Source organism: Mesoplodon mirus, assembly GCF_964341445.2.
Source record: "Mesoplodon mirus genome assembly, chromosome: 7".
NCBI lineage: Eukaryota > Metazoa > Chordata > Mammalia > Artiodactyla > Ziphiidae > Mesoplodon > Mesoplodon mirus.
The window spans coordinates 57,418,441-57,440,364 of record NC_138983.1 but is presented as its reverse complement, the minus strand read 5'-3'; the positions used below and the strand labels follow the sequence as shown (position 1 = coordinate 57,440,364).

The 21,924-nt window shown below is 54.2% G+C and overlaps 1 protein-coding gene across 4 annotated transcripts in view; it reads right to left on the bottom strand.

Annotated features, from left to right (window-relative positions):
* The window catches only part of STARD10 (StAR related lipid transfer domain containing 10), a 33,866-nt gene extending 16,032 nt beyond the window's left edge, over nt 1–17,834 (bottom strand). The window contains exons 1-2 of one of the 4 annotated variants that reach the window (XM_082627676.1): nt 17,454–17,834; nt 7,210–7,520 (exon numbers count right to left, since the gene is read on the bottom strand). In XM_082627676.1, coding sequence (XP_082483802.1) covers nt 7,210–7,520; nt 17,454–17,496 — 354 coding nt within the window. In that variant the 5' untranslated portion in view covers nt 17,497–17,834. Of the gene's footprint in view, nt 1–7,209; nt 7,585–7,887; nt 8,060–16,682; nt 16,879–17,453 lie in introns of those variants that run through there. The other 3 variants (XM_082627679.1, XM_082627677.1, XM_082627678.1) reach the window with 3 other exon arrangements.
* Between the last annotated feature and the right edge of the window lie 4,090 nt (nt 17,835–21,924).

Sequence of the window (21,924 nt, the reverse complement as noted above, 5' to 3'; positions counted from 1 at the left end):
ACACACACAAACACATTCAATATGGATTTAATGACCTTTGTCAGGTGCCCTGCCCCTGAGGGGCTCACAGTCTACCCAACTAAGGACCAGATCACACACACAGGCACATACAATCCAGTTCCACACACAGAAGGCCCAAATACAGAAGGCCAGACAACTCCCATCACATCATCTTGCCTTCATAACACACAACAACCATCTGGCATCTTATTTAGTTATTTGCTTCTATTTTGCTTGTCTCCCCCTCAGGATGTAAACTCATGACAACAGCGTCTGATCTGTCTGGTTTGCCACTAAATTCCTGGATATACTTGGTATACAGTATGTGAACAATAAATATGCGTTGAATGAATGAATGTTGGAGACACACAAGGGAACTCCATCCCCTCTGGCTGTCAGGCCTCTGCCTTAAGACTCATCACTTCCCTGGTCTAGTACAAGGTCCCAGGAAATCTAGAAGGGTCCAAAAACAGGGAGGAGGCATCAAGGAGATGGTAGTGGGATTTCTCAGGAAACCAAGGTTAGATGCAGGTTGTGACAGGGAACTCAAAGGATGAGATTAAATGGCCCAGGCAATGCAGAGGAGACCAAAGGCAGTATTTACCTGTACTTCCCATTGGGTGGCGGAGGGGAAGGGGAGGGAGGTAAACTTGCAGGCATTGTTCAACTGCCCCAAGACATAAGAATTCTAGAGAGAGGTCAGAGGTAGCAAGTAGCTGCCTTCAGGGAGCCAGGCTGAGAGGCAGGGAGGCAATTATTATGCTAAAACCCCAGAGAACAGCTCCAGCTGCCCAGTGCCACCTGCCCAGCCTCTCTTTAATGACAGGTGAGAGGAGTCTGTATTTGGTGTGGGACCCATCACTAAGTTCTGGGCCTGATACTTTCTTCCACTCCCTGTGTTTCTACAGCTCCAGGGGTCCCAGAGCATTGAGGCCAGACCAAGCATGCCTGAAGTGAGGCCCAGGGAGGGACAGAGACACCTCAAGCCCAATGCATGGTCTGAGCACCTTTCCTCTCACCTGTTGCTTGGGGGGAGGGTGGATGCTCACCTGCCCAGATCAGGGGTAAAGGTAAGGGGGCAGGGTGGGAATAGAGTTTTAATTCCCATCTATCTCGGTGGCCGCTGGCCCCTCACGAACAGACTGGAGCGGCCCAGCTAAGGTCCCAGAACCCTAAAGAGCACCAGGCCTCCGGGGTCATGGCACCCGCAGCCCTGGCTCCAGGTGGCCCAGCCAGGCATGGAGACACAGGGGAAGAAAGAAAACCCATCTGTCTCCAGGACTGCCTCCTTTCTCTCATCTCTTGAAACTTTAAAGACTCTCGGCTGGAAACTGAGCTGGGGCTCGTTAAAGTTTAAAAGCCAGAGCCTGGGGACCTGGTCATGGAGGAACAGAGCCAGCCTGGGGGCTGAGGGCTCTTCTAGCCCCAGCGTGGATGGACACTGACTGAAGGCACCCACCCCACCAGTCCCTTGCCCGCAGGGGGCTGCACGTCCATACTATCTTACATCCCAGCTTGCACAAGAGTTATGCTGTAACCACCATGTCCCATCCTTTATCCCTCCTAAATCTTTCTGGATGCAATCCCTTGCTCCATTCCCCACAGTCTCTGCTTTAGTGCAGGCCTTGGCATGTCTGTCCAGACAAATACAGCAGCATCTTCCTACCACCCACCTTGTCTAAAACCCTCCCTTGGTACCCTAGAACCTCCAGGACCCAAATCCTAGAGCCTTGGTCTAGCTGTCTAATCACCTCCAGACCCCTGAGTTCCAAGCCCCACAATGAACCACCTGCAGCTCTCCTAATGCACTGCCCTGTTTCCTGCCTCTGGGTCTTTACACAGCTGTTCCTCTGTATGAAATGCTCCCAATGCCGTCAAACTTGTACTCCTCATTCTCTACCCAATTCCAAACAGATCACCTGAGAATTCCTCCTCTGTGAAGCCTTCCCTGGCCCCCAAGGCTGGTTAAGAGGCCTGCTCTGGGTCTCTGCAGCTCCTGTGATAAGTGTCTGTCCCAGCATCCAACTGGGAGTTCCTTGAGGGCAGGGTTCGTTTGATTTCCTTCTTTGTCCCCAAACTGAATCAAGTGCCCAAAGACAGGCAGGGCAGCACTACTATTCACATGTGACAGATGAGGAAGCTAAAGCCTAGGCAGGGGCAGCAATCTGCCCAAGGCCACATGGCCAGGACTCTGGACCCTGTGCTCTCCCCCTATGGCCTCAGACCAACCCAGGCATCTCCAGAAAGGCTTCCCTAAAGCCTCCAGCCACCCCCGACCTTTCCTCTCTCTGATTTCCTGCACCTGAAGGTCCAGACCCTGACTCGCTGGGGGCATGCTCTCTGGGAGCCTGTGTCCTGAGGACAGCTCTGGACTACTTCCTCCAGCTGCCCTCACACCAAGTCAGAGCTAGAGCCATCCAGGACAGGGGTCTCAGGGCCTCAGCCTGGATTCAGGAGCCCCATCTAGGGACCTCTAAGATGGCACAGACTGTCATGGCCTTAGCTCCGTCCTTACTCTGTGTCCAGCAGTGCAGAAGCCTTTACCATGGCCTAAGGCCAGGACAGCCTCTACAAACCACCTGCCCAGCAACTTCCTGTAAAGAAGGAAGTTCTTCCTGTAGAGGAGGGAAACTGAGCCCCAGAGGCGGCAGAGGCCCAGCCTGAACCTGAACTCACTGAATCCAAACCCCTAAAACTCAATTAACTCCTGCCTCTGCCACCACAGATAAGAAGACTGACTCGTAAAGGTGAAGTGACCCCCCAAGGTCACACAGTAAGGACTGGGCTCTTGCTCAGCTGGGACCACTCCAGGGTGCCCTCCCACAATGGCACAGTACAGCGAGACCGAAGGCAGAAGACAGGGGTAGGTTCTGAGCCACAGGGTCCAGGAGACGGAAGGGCCCAATGGTGCTAATAAGCAGGCCCAAGGGAGTGAAGAGATCTTGGCCTTGGAGTCTCAAGGACCTGGGCTCTGATCCTGCCTCAGCTACCTTCTAGCTGTTTGACTGCACAAGTGAATTCTTGCCCTGAACCTCAGCTTTCACATCTGTTCAATGGAGTTCATAAGACTCATGCCATAGGACAGTTGTGAAGACTCAGTGGGACAACATGAAGAAAACACCTGGCCCTGCAACTGTCCCCACCTTCCCCATGACCCTTTTGAGCCCCATGGACCATTAAGAGTGAGAAGGGCCCTTGGAGATCCCTGAGATGATCCCAAATTTTACAGGGGGAGAGAATGAGGTGCTGAGAGGGGACAGGCCAGAGCACTGGCTTAAGAGCTTGGAACCCAGGGGGCCTGTGGTGTGGATGCAGGTGGACAGTGAGACAGGTCAGGGAGGGGTCACTGAAGCTTCCCCCAAAGGGGAAGAGGAGGACTTGTAGGACAGGAAATCAGAGGAGATAGGTCCCCACCACCCAGCTTCCTGTGGCAAGAGGAACCTCAGGTTCTCAGCTGCACTCCCCCAGGAGACCTTGCACCCCAGTTCAACCATCAAGCCCCTCAAGGCCCCTACCCACCGGGCCCACTCCTGCCTCTGTGGTCTGCCTATGGACACCTGCCTCAAGCAGTGGGCAGGAGGTCACCTGGAATTGTCAGTCTTCTCTCCACCAAGGTCTGGACACCTCTGAGGACAGGGGCCAGGTCTCCTCTGCCTCTCAGGTGGCTAGGTACGCAGCAGCATCAGAGAGCCCGAGCACATGAGCATCCAGGGCAGGGCTGGGCAGGCTGTGTCATCTCCTGCTTTCTGTCCCCTGTGCCTCATCCCTCTCCATGGGCCCCAGCTCAGGCGTTGAGTTTAGAGGCCCTTGGAGCCAGAAGAGCCCCATGGCACAGATGGAGACATAACCCAGAGAGGGCAGGGATGTGCCCACAGTCACAAACACAGCAAAAGAATACCATAGCCAGGACTAGACCTCAGCCTCTTCCCCAGCTAGCCCTGCTTGAATAAATGGCAGACCCCCTGGTTCCCCATTTCTCTACTGCTACAGGAGCTGTGGGGAAGCCTGGCCTGGGCATTGAGAGACCTGTATTCAGGTTCCAAGCTTCCCTCTGCTTGGACCCAGGATCCATGTTCAGTGTCTGCCTTTGGGACGAAGCCTGACCTCTCAGGAAGTGGTATCTGCCTCCTCTCCAGTGCCCGGAGCACAGTGCAGGCTTGGGACCAGACTAGGCTGGAGGCCAGGAGGGAGGGAAAGGGAAGAGGTGGCCTCCAGCAGCCCTGTCCCTTTGTCCTGGCTCCAAATGCTGGGCCAGAGCCACAGTTTCTTCCAGGAACCTCTGGACACAGGGGCAGGGAGAAGATAAGTCTGGGAGAAAGGGAGTGAGGTGGAGGAAATCAATCAGGTAGGCAGATAGGTGGACCCTCTCCCCCAAACTGGGATCATACACACAGGGCATGTACAGGAGGCAGCTGGCTTTTCCAGCACAGAGGGCAGGCCCAGAACAGGCTGTGGGGAGGGGGGAGCTCAACAAATAACTGTGGTTGAGTCGCAGCCTCCCGGAGTGACCCAATCATCCCTGGGGACTCTGCTTCAGACCTGCTGTGTGACCTTGACAAGCCACTCCCCTTTCTGGGCCTCAGCTTTCTCATTTATCAAACAAGAATGGGATGATGAGAACACCACGTCCTTCAAAGAGTTATTGATGGGGTCAAATGCCAGAATGTTGACTAAGATGTGAGCCCAAGCTGAGAGAGGCAGGGGCTCTGGAGCCAGGCTGGCCTGGGTTCCACTCCTGCCTCAGCTGATATGACCTTAGGCAAGTGACATCACCTCTCTCAGCCTCAGTTTCTTTGTTTGTATCATGGAGACAATTCTACTACTGCCCAGGACTGGCCGGAGGGTAAATTAGACCATGGAGAGAAACGCTTGGCTCAGAGCAGGGGCTCTTACCAGAAATGGATTCCTGGAATCTTGGGGATGGGGAGCTCAGAGACCTCTGCCTGTCCCCCACAGCTCCATCTGGCTGTGCTGAGGGGATCAGAGATCTCGGGATGCCCGTAACCAAGGCCCCAGCCTCCTCCTTAGGCCCCAGCTCTGCTCACCTCCTGGCCCCAGTCCCCCTCCACTGTGGGGAGCACAACAGAGAGAACTAGGCAGGGAGGCTAAAGGTCTGGGTGCCAAGTCTGGCTCTGCTGGGACCTGGCTGTGTGAGCCTGGGCTGGCCCCTGGACCTCGGTGTCCATACTTGCACCCCAGTGAGGGGTGAGTATGAAACTGGGGTTGTAAAGGCACCTCCAACCTCTGCTGAGTCTGAGAGGGAAGGAAGGTCAGGTGTATGCCCTGACCACAAGCCCACAATACCCCCGTTTTTACAAGTCCCCTCCACTCCCAAGGAAGAACACCTGACAAATCTGATCTGCCCACAAGGGGTCCGTTGTGGCACTCTGGCCCCTGTAACTGCCAACTCCAGTCCTGGACTAGGCTGGGTTTATTCATTAACCAAGCCAGATGGAGGCGGCAGCTCCGCCCTGTTGACACAGAGGGTGGGAGTACTGGTCTCAGTTCAGACTTTCCCCTTCTCTTCCTTCTGGAGAGCCAGCTTGGTGGGGAAATTACACTTCCCCACCCCACTGCACAGCCCAGCCTTTGAGCCTTTCCTAGGTCACAGTGAGGAAAACAACCTTGTTCTCACAACAACTTTGCTCACTTTTTATTCAGTTTGTTTCTTCGTTCCTTCCTTCCTTCCATCCTTCATTCAACAAACATCCCTGCTCTGTCTGTGTTGGAGGCTGAGGATGCAAAGAAGGATAGGACCTGTCCCTGTCCTCAGAGAGCACTAAGCTGGAACATACCAGCTGCCCTTCCCTTTCCTGCTCCTCAGGCTCAGACACAGGTCAGGCCTCCGGGAAGGCCCCAGCCCAGGGTCCTCAGGCCTGGGTAGAGTCTCCCAGTAGGGGAGACACACATGGAAACCCAGAGAGAAAGAGACAGTCAGATAGCCAGGGTGCAGACAGAGAATTATAGAAGGAAGAAGGGAAGACAGAATGGGTGAGCCAGAAGACCACACGGGGACAGGTGGACAAAGGTCTAAATGACTAAGACAAAGTGAGGCAGAAAGGCACAGGGTCAGAGAGGGAAGGTCAGACATCTCTGGCCCTGGTATGAGGCCATGATGCCGGAGCTAAATCCAAATCCAAGAGCAGGTCCCAGGCAAGAGGGGCTGAATGAAGTAGGGGGAGGCCAGGAGTGCCCTCTGAGTTCAGTGTCCTGCTTCCACCTCTGCCCGTCTCCACCACAGGAATACACTCCTCCACATGTTCGAGAAGGACAGCAGGAAGGGTGAGGCAAGAGAAAGGGAAGGGTACAGTCTACTGCCAGGACCCCACTGAAGGGAGACCTGCCCCCTTGAAAAGGGGCACTCACAGCAATGCCAGATGTGTTGTGTTGGAGGAAGCTACCGAGGCCTCTAATCAGAGTCTTCACCAGCCTATTCCCCATCTAGTTCCCCAGGGTAGGTGGGCTCACGGGGTCCCAAACCCCAAGCCGGCCCTATCTTGGCAAAGAGAAGAAAATCAGGGGGTTGTGAGGAATGGGGTTGATGGCTGTGAGGGAGACTGAATGTGCCTACATCTTCCCTGCATCTGCTGTCCTCTCCTCCCCCAGGCCACCCCCAGTCTGGCCCTGTGTAAGGCAGAGACATCTAAGCCCTGCTTTCAGGATCTGCCAGCCAGGATCCTGAGTTCCTGCAGGAGAGACTCAGGGAACAGGCAGGAGGGAAGGGGGAAGAGCAGGGCATCAGACAGGAAGGAATCAGGTCCCTGGCACCCAAGGGTGCAGAGAGTGGGGGAAGAGACCCAGCTCAGGCTGAGAGAACCAGGAATTCAGGAGAGAAGGGCTCAGTCTCCCTCCTCAGATGACTCAAGTCAGGACGTGGTGAAGGCTTCCATGGGTAGAGGGCTCCCTGAGGGAGACCATTCTCCTAGGTAGGGCTGACAGCAGCCCACCTCCCCGGATCAGGCAGGGGTGTGCAGAAGCCTGGGTTCTGGCTGAGTGAGCCAGAGGGAGTCACACCCCCTCTCCAGGCCTCAGTTGGCCCATCTGTGAGATGGAGGCTTGCCCAGCAAACTGTGCCTCCTCCTGGTTTCTCACAGGAGAGTCTGAGGTGTCCAACTGGGTGTCTGTAACCCTGCGGGAGGACCAGGAGACTCCCTGGTCAGAGGAAGTAAGGGTGCAGTGCAGACTACACCTGCTGCAGGGCAACCCTACCTTGATCTTGTGCAGGGTACGATCCATCTCCACAGCCTGCACCCACACAGACACGCCGGCCTTGCTGTAGGTCAGGTTCCAGCCCGCCTCGGCCTCACACTCTGACCGGAAGCTGCGGAAGTCCTGGTCGTCGGGCACCTGGACGCTGTCGCGGCCCAGGACTGGCCGAGGCCCCTGGGGCTCAGTTGAGGCAGCTGACTTCTCCATGGGGAGGCCCAGGGCCCTGGTCCTAGTCCGGCTTTCCTGGGTCTTCCGCGGAAGCTCCAACAACGTCGACGCGGCTGCAGATGCTGACGCCACCTTCCAGGGACCTGAAAGACCGGTTTGGGAACCGGAGTCAGTGCGCTGGGGGCGCGGGTGCGGCTGTCCGGGGTCCTGGCGGGTAGAGAGAGACAGGCAGGGGCTGGCCAGCGCGCACCGCCGGTACAGAGCAGTACGCCCCCCGACCCCTCCGCTAGGAGCGACCCAGACCTCCGGTTTGGGGGCCGGAGTGAGGGCTGCGTATCGGGTGCGGGGGGGGGCCGTCGGGACCCGGGGGAGGCCGCGACCCGAGGTGACAGACGGCCCGGCGGGGTCCGCGCAGCGCTTGCCGGACTGGCTCAACTAACTCGGCAGCGGCGCCGGCGAGGGGCCCGTGGTGGGGGCGGGGTGGGGTGCTCGCGGGGCCGGCCCGCTCACCTGTGCCAGCTGCTCCGCCTGGGCCCGCCGGGGCCGGAGGTGCGAGCGCCTCTGCCGCCGCCGCCGCCGCCGCCGCCACCGCGCTGCCCGGGCGACCGGGGCCGCGCGGGGGCTCTGGGGGGAGGAGCAGTGGGTCCCACCGCCGGCCCCGCCCCACGCGCCCCCCCCCGCCCCGCGCGCCCCCGCTCCCTCCCTCCCTCTCTGCGAGCTAGGCTGGGGGCTCCGGGGTCTCCGCTCGCCAGCGCTCGGTATTTTCCTGGCTGCGGAGGTACAGCAGATGGGTCTCGGAGCCCCGCCCCACCCCGCCCCGCCGGGTCCTAGCGCCGCCCCACCCGCCTCCGAAGGGGACCTGGCCCGACCAGTCCTCAGGCAGGGGTCGGGGAGGGGCCCAGATAGAGTGGGCTCTGAGAAGAAGGGCGAGGAGGTGCTCGAAGAGGGATTCTGGAAGTTACCTGCGAACCCCTTCTCCCCAACACCCTCCATACTCACAGGTACACACCTCTGCAACAACCTACTTAAACACAAGGAACCACCCAGAGACCCAAAGATGGGCACACTCCCCCCACCACAATCAAGAGCCCACAGCTTGCATCCCCCAACAACCACTAGCCTCAAGGTTCACAGGCTGGCTAGACGTGGGTAAATCTCCACTCCCATCTCACTCCCGGCTGGGAGCTTTAACCAGGCTTTCCTCCAGCCCGACTCTGGCCCTTGTCCACCACCACCCCTCCCGAGCACCCCTGCATGTATTCACACACCTCCCATGGATTAGACAAGGGTCTCAAGAGCATCTGGCCCCAGAGCTCTGGGGCTACCCTGTCCCTCCCCAGGCGGAGCTGTCCAGAGCTCCACAGCCACAGGGGAGGTAGGTCCACCAGTACTCCAGCCACCCCTTTCAGCCAGGGAGGCTGCTACCTGCCCCCCTGGGTCCTAGTGCCAGCTCTGCCTCCAGCTGCCCCGTGTGAACTGAGGCCAATAAGTTTAATTTCTCTGAGGTGAGGCCAGTATGAGTGTGGCAATGGGCCCAAGGCTAGCATTCACTGACCCTAGTGACTGGCCCTTGACTGCAGAGGGCTAGGGAGAGCTAGGGCCCGTGGTGAGCTCCCCTGGATGGGCAGCTAATAGGGCACAAGTGCCCACCACTTGCCCACTGACACATGGTGAGTACATGGCCATCCTTCCCAGAACCCAGATCTCAGCCTCCTCCCACCCCAGGGTTCCTTTCTCTGCTCTGGCTGTCCCCATCACCTTTCTGAGCCTTAGTTTCCCATCTGTAGAATGTAAGCATCAGAATGTATAACCTCCTAGCCTCACCATCCTAGAGCTCTGGGATGGAACAGCTTTTCTTAAAGGTGCTCGAGAAAGATAAGGAGTTGTCACGGTGGGTTCACAAATAGAGGTGTTTCTTCCTGAAGTGCTTAGGGCTCTGAGATGTGTGTGAATCAGGCCCAATTTTAAAAGTGGAGGGGGTGAGCAGGGAGCCCTGATGGCAAGTGACCCCAAGGTCCATTCTGCAAAGTAAATCTTGTAAAATGAATTGCAGGTCCCCATGAGGCTTGTGTGATGACCTTAGATCTCCAGTGTGAGGGGCATAGTCAGATAATCACCCTCACCCCTTCTAACCCACATTCTTTAAGTGTGTAGAAATGGGTGTCAGGGGGGCTGGATCTGGGTTCAGGAGGCCAGGGCTCTGGCTCTCTGCTATGCATGTCCTCTGCCTCCACCCCAACCCTAGGCAGTTCACTGCCCCTCCCCTGGCTTCAATGGTTTTATCTGACAGCCTCATACCCAGGCTAATGGGAGATTCAAAGAGGGGTACACAGAGCCTGCTTTGTGAACTGTAGCTTCTGGGATCTGCCACGAGGAAAAGAGAGAGGAGCACTGGCCTGGCGGCTCCTGCCTTCTTAGGGCCCCAATGACACACATCTCAGCTGACAGCAGGCACCAGGGCAGTACCCCTCTCATGCCCATCACCCAGTCTAGGGTGAAGAGATAAGGCTGGGGTGACAGCAGGAGATAGCAGTGAGGACAGACTGACAGGACTTCTCCACCCCCCAGAGCACTGCCAGCCTGAGACACACAAACTCAGGGAGGTACACATGGCAGAAATCAAACCAACACTCAAATTCAAATATAGATTAACCAAGAATGAATCTTTTGGGTCTTGGGGCAGTAAAAGTGGGTGACCTGGTACCTCTGGGCTCAGATGGCTATGCCCTGGGCTCAACCCTGCCTGGAGGTTTAGGCCAGGCTAGCTAGGATCACTCCTCATCCTATTCATCATTAATTTGCCCTTGCAGCCCACCGTAAGCCCCAGGAATTTAGGTATCTCTGGCTCAAGGGTTCATGACAGCCTCCCAAACATGCCTGGATCAAAGCAGATTCATATCCTGTCTCAAACACCCCTGAGCAGCAGAGAGAAGGCTAGGAGGGCTGGGATGGGTGACCTGGGGGAGGAGTCTGGAGAGGAGTCCTAGGACTTGGCCATCCCTGCTTCCCACAGCCTGGAAGTGCAAAGGGCCCGTGGAACTGGGTTCAAATCCTGTCTATACCATTTCCTAAATGTGTGACCAAGAGCAGGTGACATGTCCTCTCTGAGCCTCAGTTTCTTCATCTAGAATAATAATACCTGCTCTCTGAGAATTATTGCAAGGAAAAGAGTTGTACATATATCAGTTTCACCCCCAAGTAACTAAAAATATAACCGGAGGGAGAAGGGTAGGGAGGAATAAATGCACTGTCCAGAAATGGCATATTTCCAACAAAAAAGTGTTAACGTAACATCTTGATAGGATGGTTGTTAAGATTCTCAGGAAAGAGTAAACAGTGGAAAAGCTTGGCAAAGCATGACCCTGCTCTGCCCCCTGCAGCCCCTGCACCAGCCACAGGGCCCCTTGACGGAAAGTGGGTTGGGTGAGGTGCCTCTCTGGGCCCCAGCCCCAGAATGGGGCAACACCAAGCAGGAGTCAGAGTGGGAGTGGAAGGCGGGAGCGTGTAAGAGAAAGAGAAGGTGCTTAGCAAACCGAGAGGCATCATGAGAATGTGAGGAATCATTACCCAGGGTGCTGAGCAAGTGCTGGGTCTTACACATGCCCCTCACAGAGAGAGCAGCTGAGGTGTGGGAGGCATGGGGACGCCCCTGAATCAAAGTAAGACAGAACCCATCTAGGGACCTCCAGTACCTCAGGACTCTTGGAATGGGGGTAGGGGGTCGTTTGGAGATATCCACACCAGTCCTTGCTCACTGCCCCGACAGCTGTTGGAATAGGGTAGGGTACCTGCCTGGAGCCATCCATGACCTGGTCCCTCACATTCCCCTCAATTCCCCTCGCTGAGTCCCCGTCAGGACTAAACACCCTCAGACTGACATCATATGGCCACAGCCCCTAACTGTACAGATGGAGAAACAAAGTCCCCGCCAGCAGGGACAAAGCAGAGATAAGATTCTAGGTCTCCCAGCTCCTAACCCAAGGCTCTGTCCCTGTTCCCCATTATACACCACTACTTTCACTACCTCAGGGGTGACCTTGGGGTAGTCACCACTCTCTCTCTGCTTCAAGATTCATCCTCTGCCCAAGGGCCCCACCCTGTCCAGTGTCCTGGACAATGAGGAGCTACCAGGTCTTGACTTGCTCCGGGGTGCTCCCTCCAACTCATCATCTAGTCAGACGGATGGCTGCCTCGATCTGCCCTCTGGGAGATGAGGAGAAGGCCCCCCCTGACCCCTTCTCCCCCCACTCCCTCTCCTCAGGGGTAACTGGCCCTGCCAGTTTAGTCGGAGAAAATTCCCAGGTTGCCTAGGATAACGAGGCAGTATCCTGGGGGCAACGTTCTAGAAGCCTGGGCAATGACCTGTGTGATGTCACCAGGAAGGAGCAGAGTAGAGAGGTGATTCCTGAGGCCCCCAGGGCTGGCTCGGTCTTGAGACGGACCCGTCCTTTACAGTTTGATGCAGGTGGCAATAGGCTCGGCACCCCAGTCCCAACTGGACCTGGATCTAGGTGTTTGCCCAGGGTGGGTCTCCTACCCCTGCTGGGCCTCCCTGAGCAAACAGCCCAAGCACTGCCCTGAGGGAGCCGCTGGAGCCTGAGGGAGTCACAGAGAGGCACACAATCACAGTTACCCACATCCCCTCTCCTCCTGGTGACACTGTCACAGCCATGTGCCATCACACTGATGTCCTGTCACAGACCCACACAGCCACGTACAATCTCAGTCTCATGCGTGGGAGCCCAACATGGGTACACTGGCTTGGGTGCACCAGGTCACCCAAGTAGAGATGCCAGATAAAACACAGGACACCTCGTGAAATTTGATTTTCAGATAAGGAAAATCATTTTTAGAATGAGCATGTAGCAAATATTTGCTAAATCTGGCAACCTTGTACCTGAGGCCCTTTGCCATACCCACATCACAAAGCCTCAGAGAGCTACACCAGTCCCTCGCCTGCCCTGGGAAGGTACAGTCAGCACCGGGGTCACAGCTGTTGCACACACGTGCACACGCACACATGCACACACACACACGAACGGCCTTGCACATCCTCTCTGTGAAGAGGCCCTGGGCCAGAGTAAAAGTCTGCCACACTCATTTTTTTTTTTTTTTTTCCGTTACGCGGGCCTCTCACTGTTGTGGCCTCTCCCGTTGCGGAGCACAGGCTCCGGACGCTCAGGCTCAGCAGCCATGGCTCACTGGCCCAGCAGCTCCGCCGCATGTGGGATCTTCCCGGGCCGTGGCACGAACCTGTGTCCTCTGCATCGGCAGGCGGACTCTCAACCACTGCGCCACCAGGGAAGCCCTGCCACACTCATTTTGTCTAACCTTCACAATAACCTTAGGTGGAAGGTTATACAGGGACTCTTAGCCTCATTTGACAAATGAGAAAAATAAGGCCCAGCAAGAAACAGAACCTATCCTTGGTATCCCCACGTGTGGTCCCCTGGCAGGGGCAGAAGGGGTGCGAGGGAAGTCATGTTAAACCTGGGCTGGGCTGTGTCCCTGGGCAGGCCTGAGCTCCTCAAGCAGGCCTCTTAGACGAGCCTCTCCCCGGTGGGAACAATAGCCTAGGGGTTTGGGGGGTGGACCCTCTGCCCCTTCCCCCACCCAACGGGCGATCCTAAGTGCTCCCCAGAGGCCCCTCTAGTCCCAGGAGGTGGAAACTGTCCTGTCGGGGCACTGAGGGCACAGCTTTGAGATTAAAAAATACGAAGAAACCGAAAGAAGGAAGTTGTGCGGGCTTCCAGAAAAGAGGCTGTCGTCCCAAGGCTGGAGTTCTTGCCCTGGTAAAAGGGCCAGAAAACCTCGTCCTCCCCAGAGACACACAAAGACACCTCCACCCCCACTGCCACCCAGCCTGAGCACATAGCCAAGGGGAGGGCCTGGGGTCAGGCAGATGGATCAGGAGCCTCTGACAGGAAACTTGAGGGCTTTTGGAAGGCTGCATCAACCCAGCAATCAAACTGAGTTGCTGCAGGCGGCAGTGCCCAAAAGACATCATCAGCAGAAGGACCCAGCCTGCAGAGGGGGCGCTGGCCATCTGGGCCTGGGGCCCTCCCAAAGAGGAGTCTCCATGGTTCCACACTGGGCCCTGCCGACCTTGGGCAAGGCCCTGCACCTCTCTGGTCTGTCTTCCTGTGGAAGTGGTGGTGCTCAAGATGCCTCTCCACCGGCCTGGGGCAGGTGGATGGGCTCTGTAAATTGTGAAGTCCTGCATGGTGGGGGGGTTGCAGTGGAGCTGTGTTAGTCTCTTCTTTCCCCCAAGCCTGGGAGCACCCTGGGCAGCAAGACCCCACAAGGCCCAGAGAGAAGCTCCCAGGACTCTAGGGTACAGGGACTGGAGGATGGGGAGGGAAGGACAGAAGAGGAGGAGGAATAGACAGGGTGAAATACCCTGCTCAGCAGTCTACCACAGTGGTTAAGAGCTTGGGCTATGGAGCCAGGCTGTCTGGGTTAAAACCTCTTACTGTGTGATCTAGAACAAGTTACTTAACCTCTCTGTGTCTCAGTACTCCCATTTCTAGAATGAGTAGGCTAGTAGGACTTATACCATTGCCTCGGGGACGAAGTGAGTTCACACACTGGAGAGCTCAGCACGGTGCCCGGCAAGCAATGAGCACTCAATAAACGCTACAGCTGCTATCAGTTCTTGTCTCCTGAGGCCCCTTAACCCCTGTCTGCCAGCTGTCCCCAAGGCATGGCCTCTTTCCTAAGCCTCTGCTCCTTGACCTGGAGGCAGTGCCTCCCTCTTCTGACATGGAGGAAAAGAAACAGTCTGGGTTCACTTGGAGCCTGGAGGGCTGAGAATAAAGCAGAAGTGAGTGCTATGACATCTTGTCCCCCTCCCTCACCCCAATTCCAAACAGCTACAAAGGCCTGGATGGGTTCCCTTTGGAAGGCCTTCGCTCAATGGCATGAGCTCCTTGCATCCACACAGCCCCGGCCTCAATGTCTGACAACTGGATGCTAGGAGAGCAGCAGGACCCAGGGAGCCTGGCTATGCCCAGCCAGCGGGCAGGACAGTACTGAGATGTCCACACTCCAGGGGCTGGTTCCTAGGACCCTGTGAAAGGCTGGTGTGGGGAAGGCTTGCTAGGAGCTGTCAGTGAGTGGGGCTGAAGGCTCTGCCTTGGGTCGGGGTTCATTCTGGGGCCAAAATTCACACCTGGAACAGGCCTAGAACAGACCCAGCTTCCATGGGGCACTGCTGTGCAGGGGACTCCTGCCAATCTCTACTCCCTTCCCTGAGGCCCTGGTGCCCCGCGTTAGCGGGCATCTCCACAGTGCTCTCCCGGGGGCGGCTGCCTCCTTCAGCACCTTCTAAATTTAGGGCTTGGGCTCTGTGACTCATTCCTGAATCTGCTTTGCTCCCCTCCTCCAGGAGTGTGCTCCCGTGGTAGCTTTATCTTCTGCTGCCTCAGACTGATTAACAAGGCCCTAGAATCCTACAGCAGCCGCACACACCAAGGAGAGCTTCCCCAGTCCACCTGCCCCAGCGCGGCTCTGGGCTTCTCTCTGACCAGGTCCTGTGCTCCCCCCTCCCTTTACCCATCCATGCACCCACCCCCACCCTGCCACTCCCCAACCACAACCCACCCAGGTGGCTGCATTTGAGGCTGGCTCCAAGCGGGACTGTGGTGGCCGTGGGGAAGGAGATGGAGCCAAGCCCTGCCCCCTCCAAACTAGCTGCCAGGCAGAGCCCTGGCCTAACATCAGGACACCTGAGTTCTGGCTCCGACTCACTCCCACCTTACTGTGGGGCTCTTGGTGAGTTCCTGGCCTCTCCGGGCTTCTCTTTCTTCCTCGATGAATAAGGGGTTTGAACCAGACCTCCACTAGGGAGGCCTGGACCAGAGATGAATTTACCACTGAGCCAGACTGCCATCTTCAAACAGGGTGGGCTGGCAGTAGGGTTATCTGACGTTGGGCCCTGTCTCCCACCCAGGCTCCTCGCTGCCCGTGGCTCCTGCTCTGTTCAGGGGACACACAAGTCAAGGCCCTGCTGTCAGCCTTTTGGGACTTCTGTCCTGCCGGGAGAAAGGGTTGTGGTTCTGGTCTCACTGTCCAGGGCTGTGAGCTTTGGGCAAGAATCACCTTTACTCTGGACCCAGGTTGTGGGGAAATGAATCACGTGCATGTAGAGGTGTAAACGCTCCCTGCTAGGTTCCCAGTGCCAGAGGGGGAAATGGGGATGTGAGTGCCCCCTTTGACTTCCAGAAATGCAGGCTCCCTGGGCACAGAGTGGAGGTATCTGGGAGATGGACAGACCTGGGGCTGCGACATCTCTGCCCCTGCTGGGCTCTGGGAGAACCCTATCTGAAGCTGGCCTCCACCTGTGTTCCTGAGTAACAAAGAGTGGCTAATGTTTACTGAGCATGTACCACATGCCTGGTGGTGTTCTATACACGTAACAGTTCTTAACTCATTTATTTCATAGTTATACCTCAACACAGCCCTTGAATAAGGCTTACCACCCCACTCTACAGACACTGAGGCTCAGAGTGGGGTAGTGACTCGCCAAGGATCCCAACATTAAGTCACTGGGAGGGCTAGTTAAAAGCCAGGTCTGACTGCACTCCTGGCTTCTGTTTGTACCCTAAGGTAGCTCTTCTCAGCGTATACATTAGACACTCAATAAATGTTTGATGAAGATGTTTGATCACTGCCATGTAATGGAAAGATCCCTGTCCTAGTCCAATTTTACGCCAGCTCCTTGTGTGTCCTGAAGAAAAGTTCTTTCTTCCTTTAGCCTCGGTTTCCCCTGCTGAAAACAGAGATGATAAGTGAAGGCCCAGAGAATAGATACTTGGAGGTGGGGAGGATCTTGAATTTCTATTTCTACAAACACCTGCCTTTCATGACTTGCCTGAGGAGGCCCCATCTGCAACCAGACCTTAGGGTCTCCTAGCCCCTCCTATACCTATGTCCAGAACCTCTAAGAGCACTCCAGAGTCAAACAACTGGGTACAGCCCAGCTCCAAGGGACAGAGAAAAGTTCATTTCCCTGGCGGGCAGCTGCCTGATCTTGAGGGGTGGTAAGATGTGCCTATGGTGCCACCTGACTGCTCCACCTGGTTGGAGGAGTGGCTCCTACAGCCTCTCAGCTCAACCGGCATCACTTCCTCTCCTTAGCATCCAAGCCAGCCCAGGCACCACCTCCAGCTGTCGCTGGCCCCAACTGGAATCACCTGAGCACCCAATTCCTCCCAGGCTCAGAAACAGAGCCCACTCTTTTCCATTCAGGGTCTGTCCCCTTCACATTACCCCTTCATCTGTCACACTTGAGTTCCTTCCTTTACCTGGGCCACTCTCCAGGGAAGCAGGGTCTGTACAGCTCCAGCAACACTGTCCTCTGTCTTCAGGATTCTCCAGTTCCTCCTTAGTTTCTGGCCTTTGGTAGTCATCTCAACAGAGCAGAGCCTTTCTCCACTAGGCCCAGGTTGGGTAGGAGAAGGATAAGAAATAGGGACTCCTCCAGACTCCGTCTCTCTAAGCCTGTGTCCAAAAAAGACACTAATCCTTGGGGTGCAGGGAAGGGCTCCAAGCCCAAACGCAGGAAGCCTGGGCGTTAGCCCTTGCTCACAGACTGCTGAGACCTGGGGCAAGCTCCTGCCCCTCTTGGGGCCCTCAGTTTTGCAATTTGTATAATGAGGAAATAGCTCCTCAATCTGCAATCACACGATTATAATAATCTTTTGCCTTTATACTTTGCTTGGCAACTTAGTTTCACTTCCGGATCTTATTATTCAGTCCTTCCAATAACCTATTTCCATTTACAAGTGAGAAAGCTTAGGTCCTCAGGGGAACAGAACTATCAAGGTCACACAGCAACTCAGAGGTAGAGCCTGGGCTAGAGTCCTTGAATCCTGAACCATCTGTGGTCTTCCACACTCTTAAGATGATAGGACTCTGGCTGTATGACTTTCTCTGACCCGTTGCCCCACTGGTAAAATGACTGCTCTAAGGATCAAATTAAGAGAGGCAATGAAGGGGCCTGTGCTTTGCAAACCATAAGAAAAAGGACAGCAGAAAAACAACGGGACCGTTACGTTACTACTTATTACTCTTACCTTTGCTAAGGCGCCCCCTCGTGTCCATCCCGAGGCGCTCCATTTGCGCAGGCGCTCTTTGGTGTTTACGGAAGCCTTGAGGCCCAGCATTTGCGCGTGCGCTCCGCGTAAGAGGCCGCCCAACGGCCTTCTGGCTGTTCGCTGTCGGACGCTGCCTTCAAGTCCCCTAGTGGTTGTGGCCGCCCAGTTACTACGGTTCCCTGGGGCCCTGTCTGCTCTGCTTGGATTGAGACGTTTCTACAACTCCGGAGCGGGGAGACCTAAGGAATGGCAGGGAGCGGCACAGCGCGGTCTCCCATTACTCCAGCATCTCAGTTACCGCTGCACTAAACCTTGGGTGCCGACTTTGGCGCCCCTCAAGGCAGATATGGCGGCCGCGGTGAACTGGACAGGAACAGCCCACGCACTGCCTCTTGGGAGCCTCAATTCGCTGCTAGAACCTTTCCGAATTGGAACGCTGTTAAAACTACATTTCCCAGAAGTCCAAGAGCCAGAGTCGCAGGAGAAGGGCCTGGGGCATGTTGGGAGTTGGAGTGTGGGGATGGTAGTGAGTTTGTGCAGGCAGGGAAACGCGATGAAGTGGTGCAGCCTCGCTCCCTGAGCCTGGGCTGTGGGTTCGAGGTACGCACGAGTTACACGGTAGCTGTCATAGGGAGAGAGTAGCGCTGTTGGACTGAGTTTTAGAAAGAATACTATGCACTACGTGTCTGCACCTCCCACAGGGCTTCCACCCCCATCACTCTTAGGAGACTGCACTCCCAGGGGTCACCGTCGCCTGGGACTCTGAGTTCTCTTACTGCTGTTCAAAAGAACTGTTTGTAATAATGGACATATTCTATAGCTGCATTGTCCAATAGGGTAGCGACTAGTCTGTGGCTACTGTACATTTGACATGAGGCTAAGTGCCATGGAGGAAGAAAAACTTTTATTTGAGTTTATTTTAAAAATCCAATTAATTACTTTAAATTACATTTATTACTCTTTTTTTTTTTTTTTTTTTTTTTTTTTTTTTTTTTTTTGCGGTACACGGACCTCTCACTGTTGTGGCCTCTCCCGTTGCGGAGCACAGGCTCTGGACGCGCAGGCTCAGCGTCCATGGCTCACGGGCCCAGCTGCTCCGCGGCATGTGGGATCTTCCAGGACCGGGGCACGAACCCGTGTCCCCTGCATCGGCAGGCGGACTCTCAACCATTGCGCCACCAAGGAAGCCCTAAATTACATTTAAATAGCCACCTACGGCTAATGGCTACCATATTTGACAGCGGCACACTATACTAGACTAGACCACCAAGAGGTTCTTCGTGTTCAATACCAACAATCACCTTCCCGCTTTGTGAGACCTAACAATTTAGTTTTCTTCCTACTGTTGACTAAAAATAAGTACACCACCTAAAAGCTGAGAACTTTGTTTTATTCGCAGCCTTACTGAGGACTATAGCCGGGGATGGCAGCCTCTCAGGTAGCTCTGAAGGACTGTTCCAAAAGGTAAGGGAGGAGCAAGGAGTTTTTCCTGAAAAAAACATGTAGTGAACATCTAAAGATTACTGCTAATCACACACAAGAAACATCTCCAGTCATCTCCAGTTAATTGTTTTAGTGCCTGTGCATGGGAAGATGCAAGAGTCTGGGCTGATTGAAATTATTCCTTTGGTATGCATCTTAACTATCTAGGACTAGTATCCTGTTTTTCTCCCTCCAGAATTCCCCTCAGGGTGCACCGTTCAGGGGTGGCTGCAATGCCTGAAGGCTGGATGGCAGGAAACATTCTTTGTTTACTGACTTGTCAGGCAACATTTTTTTGTCCACACTGCCTACTCACTACACTTAGGCTTTGCAGATTCCACCTCCATTGTGTGTCCCTTGAAAACCTAAAAATTCATTCTGACTGTAAAAATCTGCTGTGGTGTTCATCAGGCTGGAATAACGGGCACAGATAAAGCCAGCTGCACAGTTAATAAGAAACAATATTTTCCCCAAGGATATACTGCAACTATAAAATGTCATAACAACTCCCTCCTTTGAGTGACTACTTCTTTCTTACCGAGCAACTTTGTTTTCTAAAATCATAGACAGTCAGAAATTTTGCTGTTTGAAATTATATAAGTAGGAATGAAACTCTTGCCTGGAGGAGTTAAATCACTAAAAGGACAGGATTTACAGCCCAGGTGCAGAGACTCAGATAAGGGATTTCTAAACATATACTCCACATCTGCCTTAACTTTATTGTTTCCAAACAGGACCCTGAGTCCACTGAGCAGTCCAGACGCAGTTCTGCTTTGCTTTGAGCCACCAAAATATTGCCTCATTTAAATTTCACCTAATTCCACCTCTCCCTCAAATCCTATAAGAACTCTCTCTATTCCTTTGTGTTCGGTAGGACACCTCATTTTTCCTCTGGTGTGCTGTCTTCCTCCTAGCAATGGGTCAATAAACCTGACTTCATTGGACTATGGATTTGTCCCTGGTGATCTTTGATTGGGTTAGGACACGCTGAAATACTGGTGTCTTCCAGGTTCTATCAAGGGCCCTCTCTTCACTCTGCATACTCTCTTTGGATGACCTCATTCACTTCCATCCATAAGCTGATTCCCCAATTTATGGTTTAGGCCTTTCTCTGGCCGCTGGGATGTCTGCTTCTGGTTCCTTAAACTCAGCGTATTTATTTATCTTTTGAAATTCATTTATGTATTTATTTTTGGCTGCGTTGGGTCTTCGTTGCAGTGCGCGGGCTTCTCATTGCGGTGGCTTCTCTTGTTGTGGAGCACAGGCTCTAGGCGCACGGGCTTCAGTAGCTGTGGCTCGTGGGCTCCAGAGCGCAGGCTCAGTAGTTGTAGCGCACGGGCTTAGTTGCTCCGCGGCATGTGGGACCTTCCCGGACCAGGGCTCGAATCCATGTCTCCGGCATTGGCAGGTGGATTCTTAACCACTGCGCCACCAGGGAAACCCAAACTCAGTGTATTTAACACTGAATCTTTTTTTTTTTTTGGCAACCACTCTTCACTGCTGTGTTCCAAGTAAGAACTAGGCACTGACCACCTCTGACCATGAGATAGTGGGGACACCCCTCACCTGGGTCAGGTACCTCTTCACTCACTGTCCTCAAACGGCATCACACTGGATCAGCTGCTTTTCACATAGGTCAGCAGCCTAAAACTTTAGAAAGTTGGAAGGAATGGTGGGCTGCAAGTGAAAAGCGGGTCTCAATTACTCTGCCCCTTTCCCCCCCACCCCGCCCCCGAGCCCTCGATAATGGCTGGGGCCTCACAAAGGAGGCTGCAGAGGCGATCCCACCTGTCTCCCCCTCATCTCTCATGGTCTTCTCCCTTGGAGCTCTTCCAGTTGTGTCACCAGCTCATCCAGTCCCTAGTCCCTGCTAGTGCCTTGGGAATTTCATAGCCACCTATTTTCGCTGAGCCTGGTGGCTTTGCATAGGGTCGAGCTGTGGCCTGCCTGCTGCCCAGAGGGAGGGTGCGTACTGTGGGAAGAAGCTTCCTCTTGGGCTGCACTTGGTTTTCTCTTGAACACGGCTAAAACCAAATATACTTCAACATCTTGAGGATTTAAGTTCCTTGTGAAGGACCCTCTTGCCACTTTATTCCACCCCACCTCTGCCACATCTCATCTACCAAATAATTTTCTATTCCTCTTATTCATATAACGTTGACCTGACTTTTTGGAAAATGAGAAGGGGTCATCTTTCCTGCCCATTTCAAAGCATTGTTCACATTCGCCCATATTGAATGACGCCCAAATCACAAGTTTCTCTCCTCGGTGGGTGTAGTTTCAGTTCATCCCATTCCAAACGCTGTTTTCACTTTAATGTAATAGTCAACAGTGCGTGCATGTGGTGTGTAGGGAAGGTTGGGGGTCCCAGGACCCCTTTAGCTACAGATGAACTCACTTCCCTCAAACCCCAAGCATTTTGACCATTTCATGCTTTTAAACGGTTTAATTTTTAGTTCTATATTATTTAATTTATAATCTTTGATGGTCCATTGGCTATACACATAAACAACTATTTAAAGAGAAGCATAAAAATAAACCTGTAAAGTTGTCTAAAGATGATTGTTGCCAGATTCTTGCATTTATCCAATCAAAATTTATACACAGCACATCGAGATGTCACTAAGACTGCAAAGCTACAGCTAGAAAAAAGAAAAAAAAAGTGGACGTGATGATCATACTTCATTTGGCTTTTCATGTACTGAGAATAAAGCCAGCCCACTCTCCCCGGTGTCATTTGTGAAAACTGCTTGCAAACAGCAGTCTGAACATTTAATCTCATCATTTAGAAACAAAACATAAACATTAGAAACAAAAAATAAACCTGTTGGATTTTTAAAAGTATTATGATTACTGTTGTTTTATTTTTGGCCGAGCCTCGAGACTTGCAGGATCTTAGTTCCCTGACCAGGGATCAAACCTGGGCCGCCTGTGGTGGAAGCGCAGAGTCCTAACCACTGGACCTCCA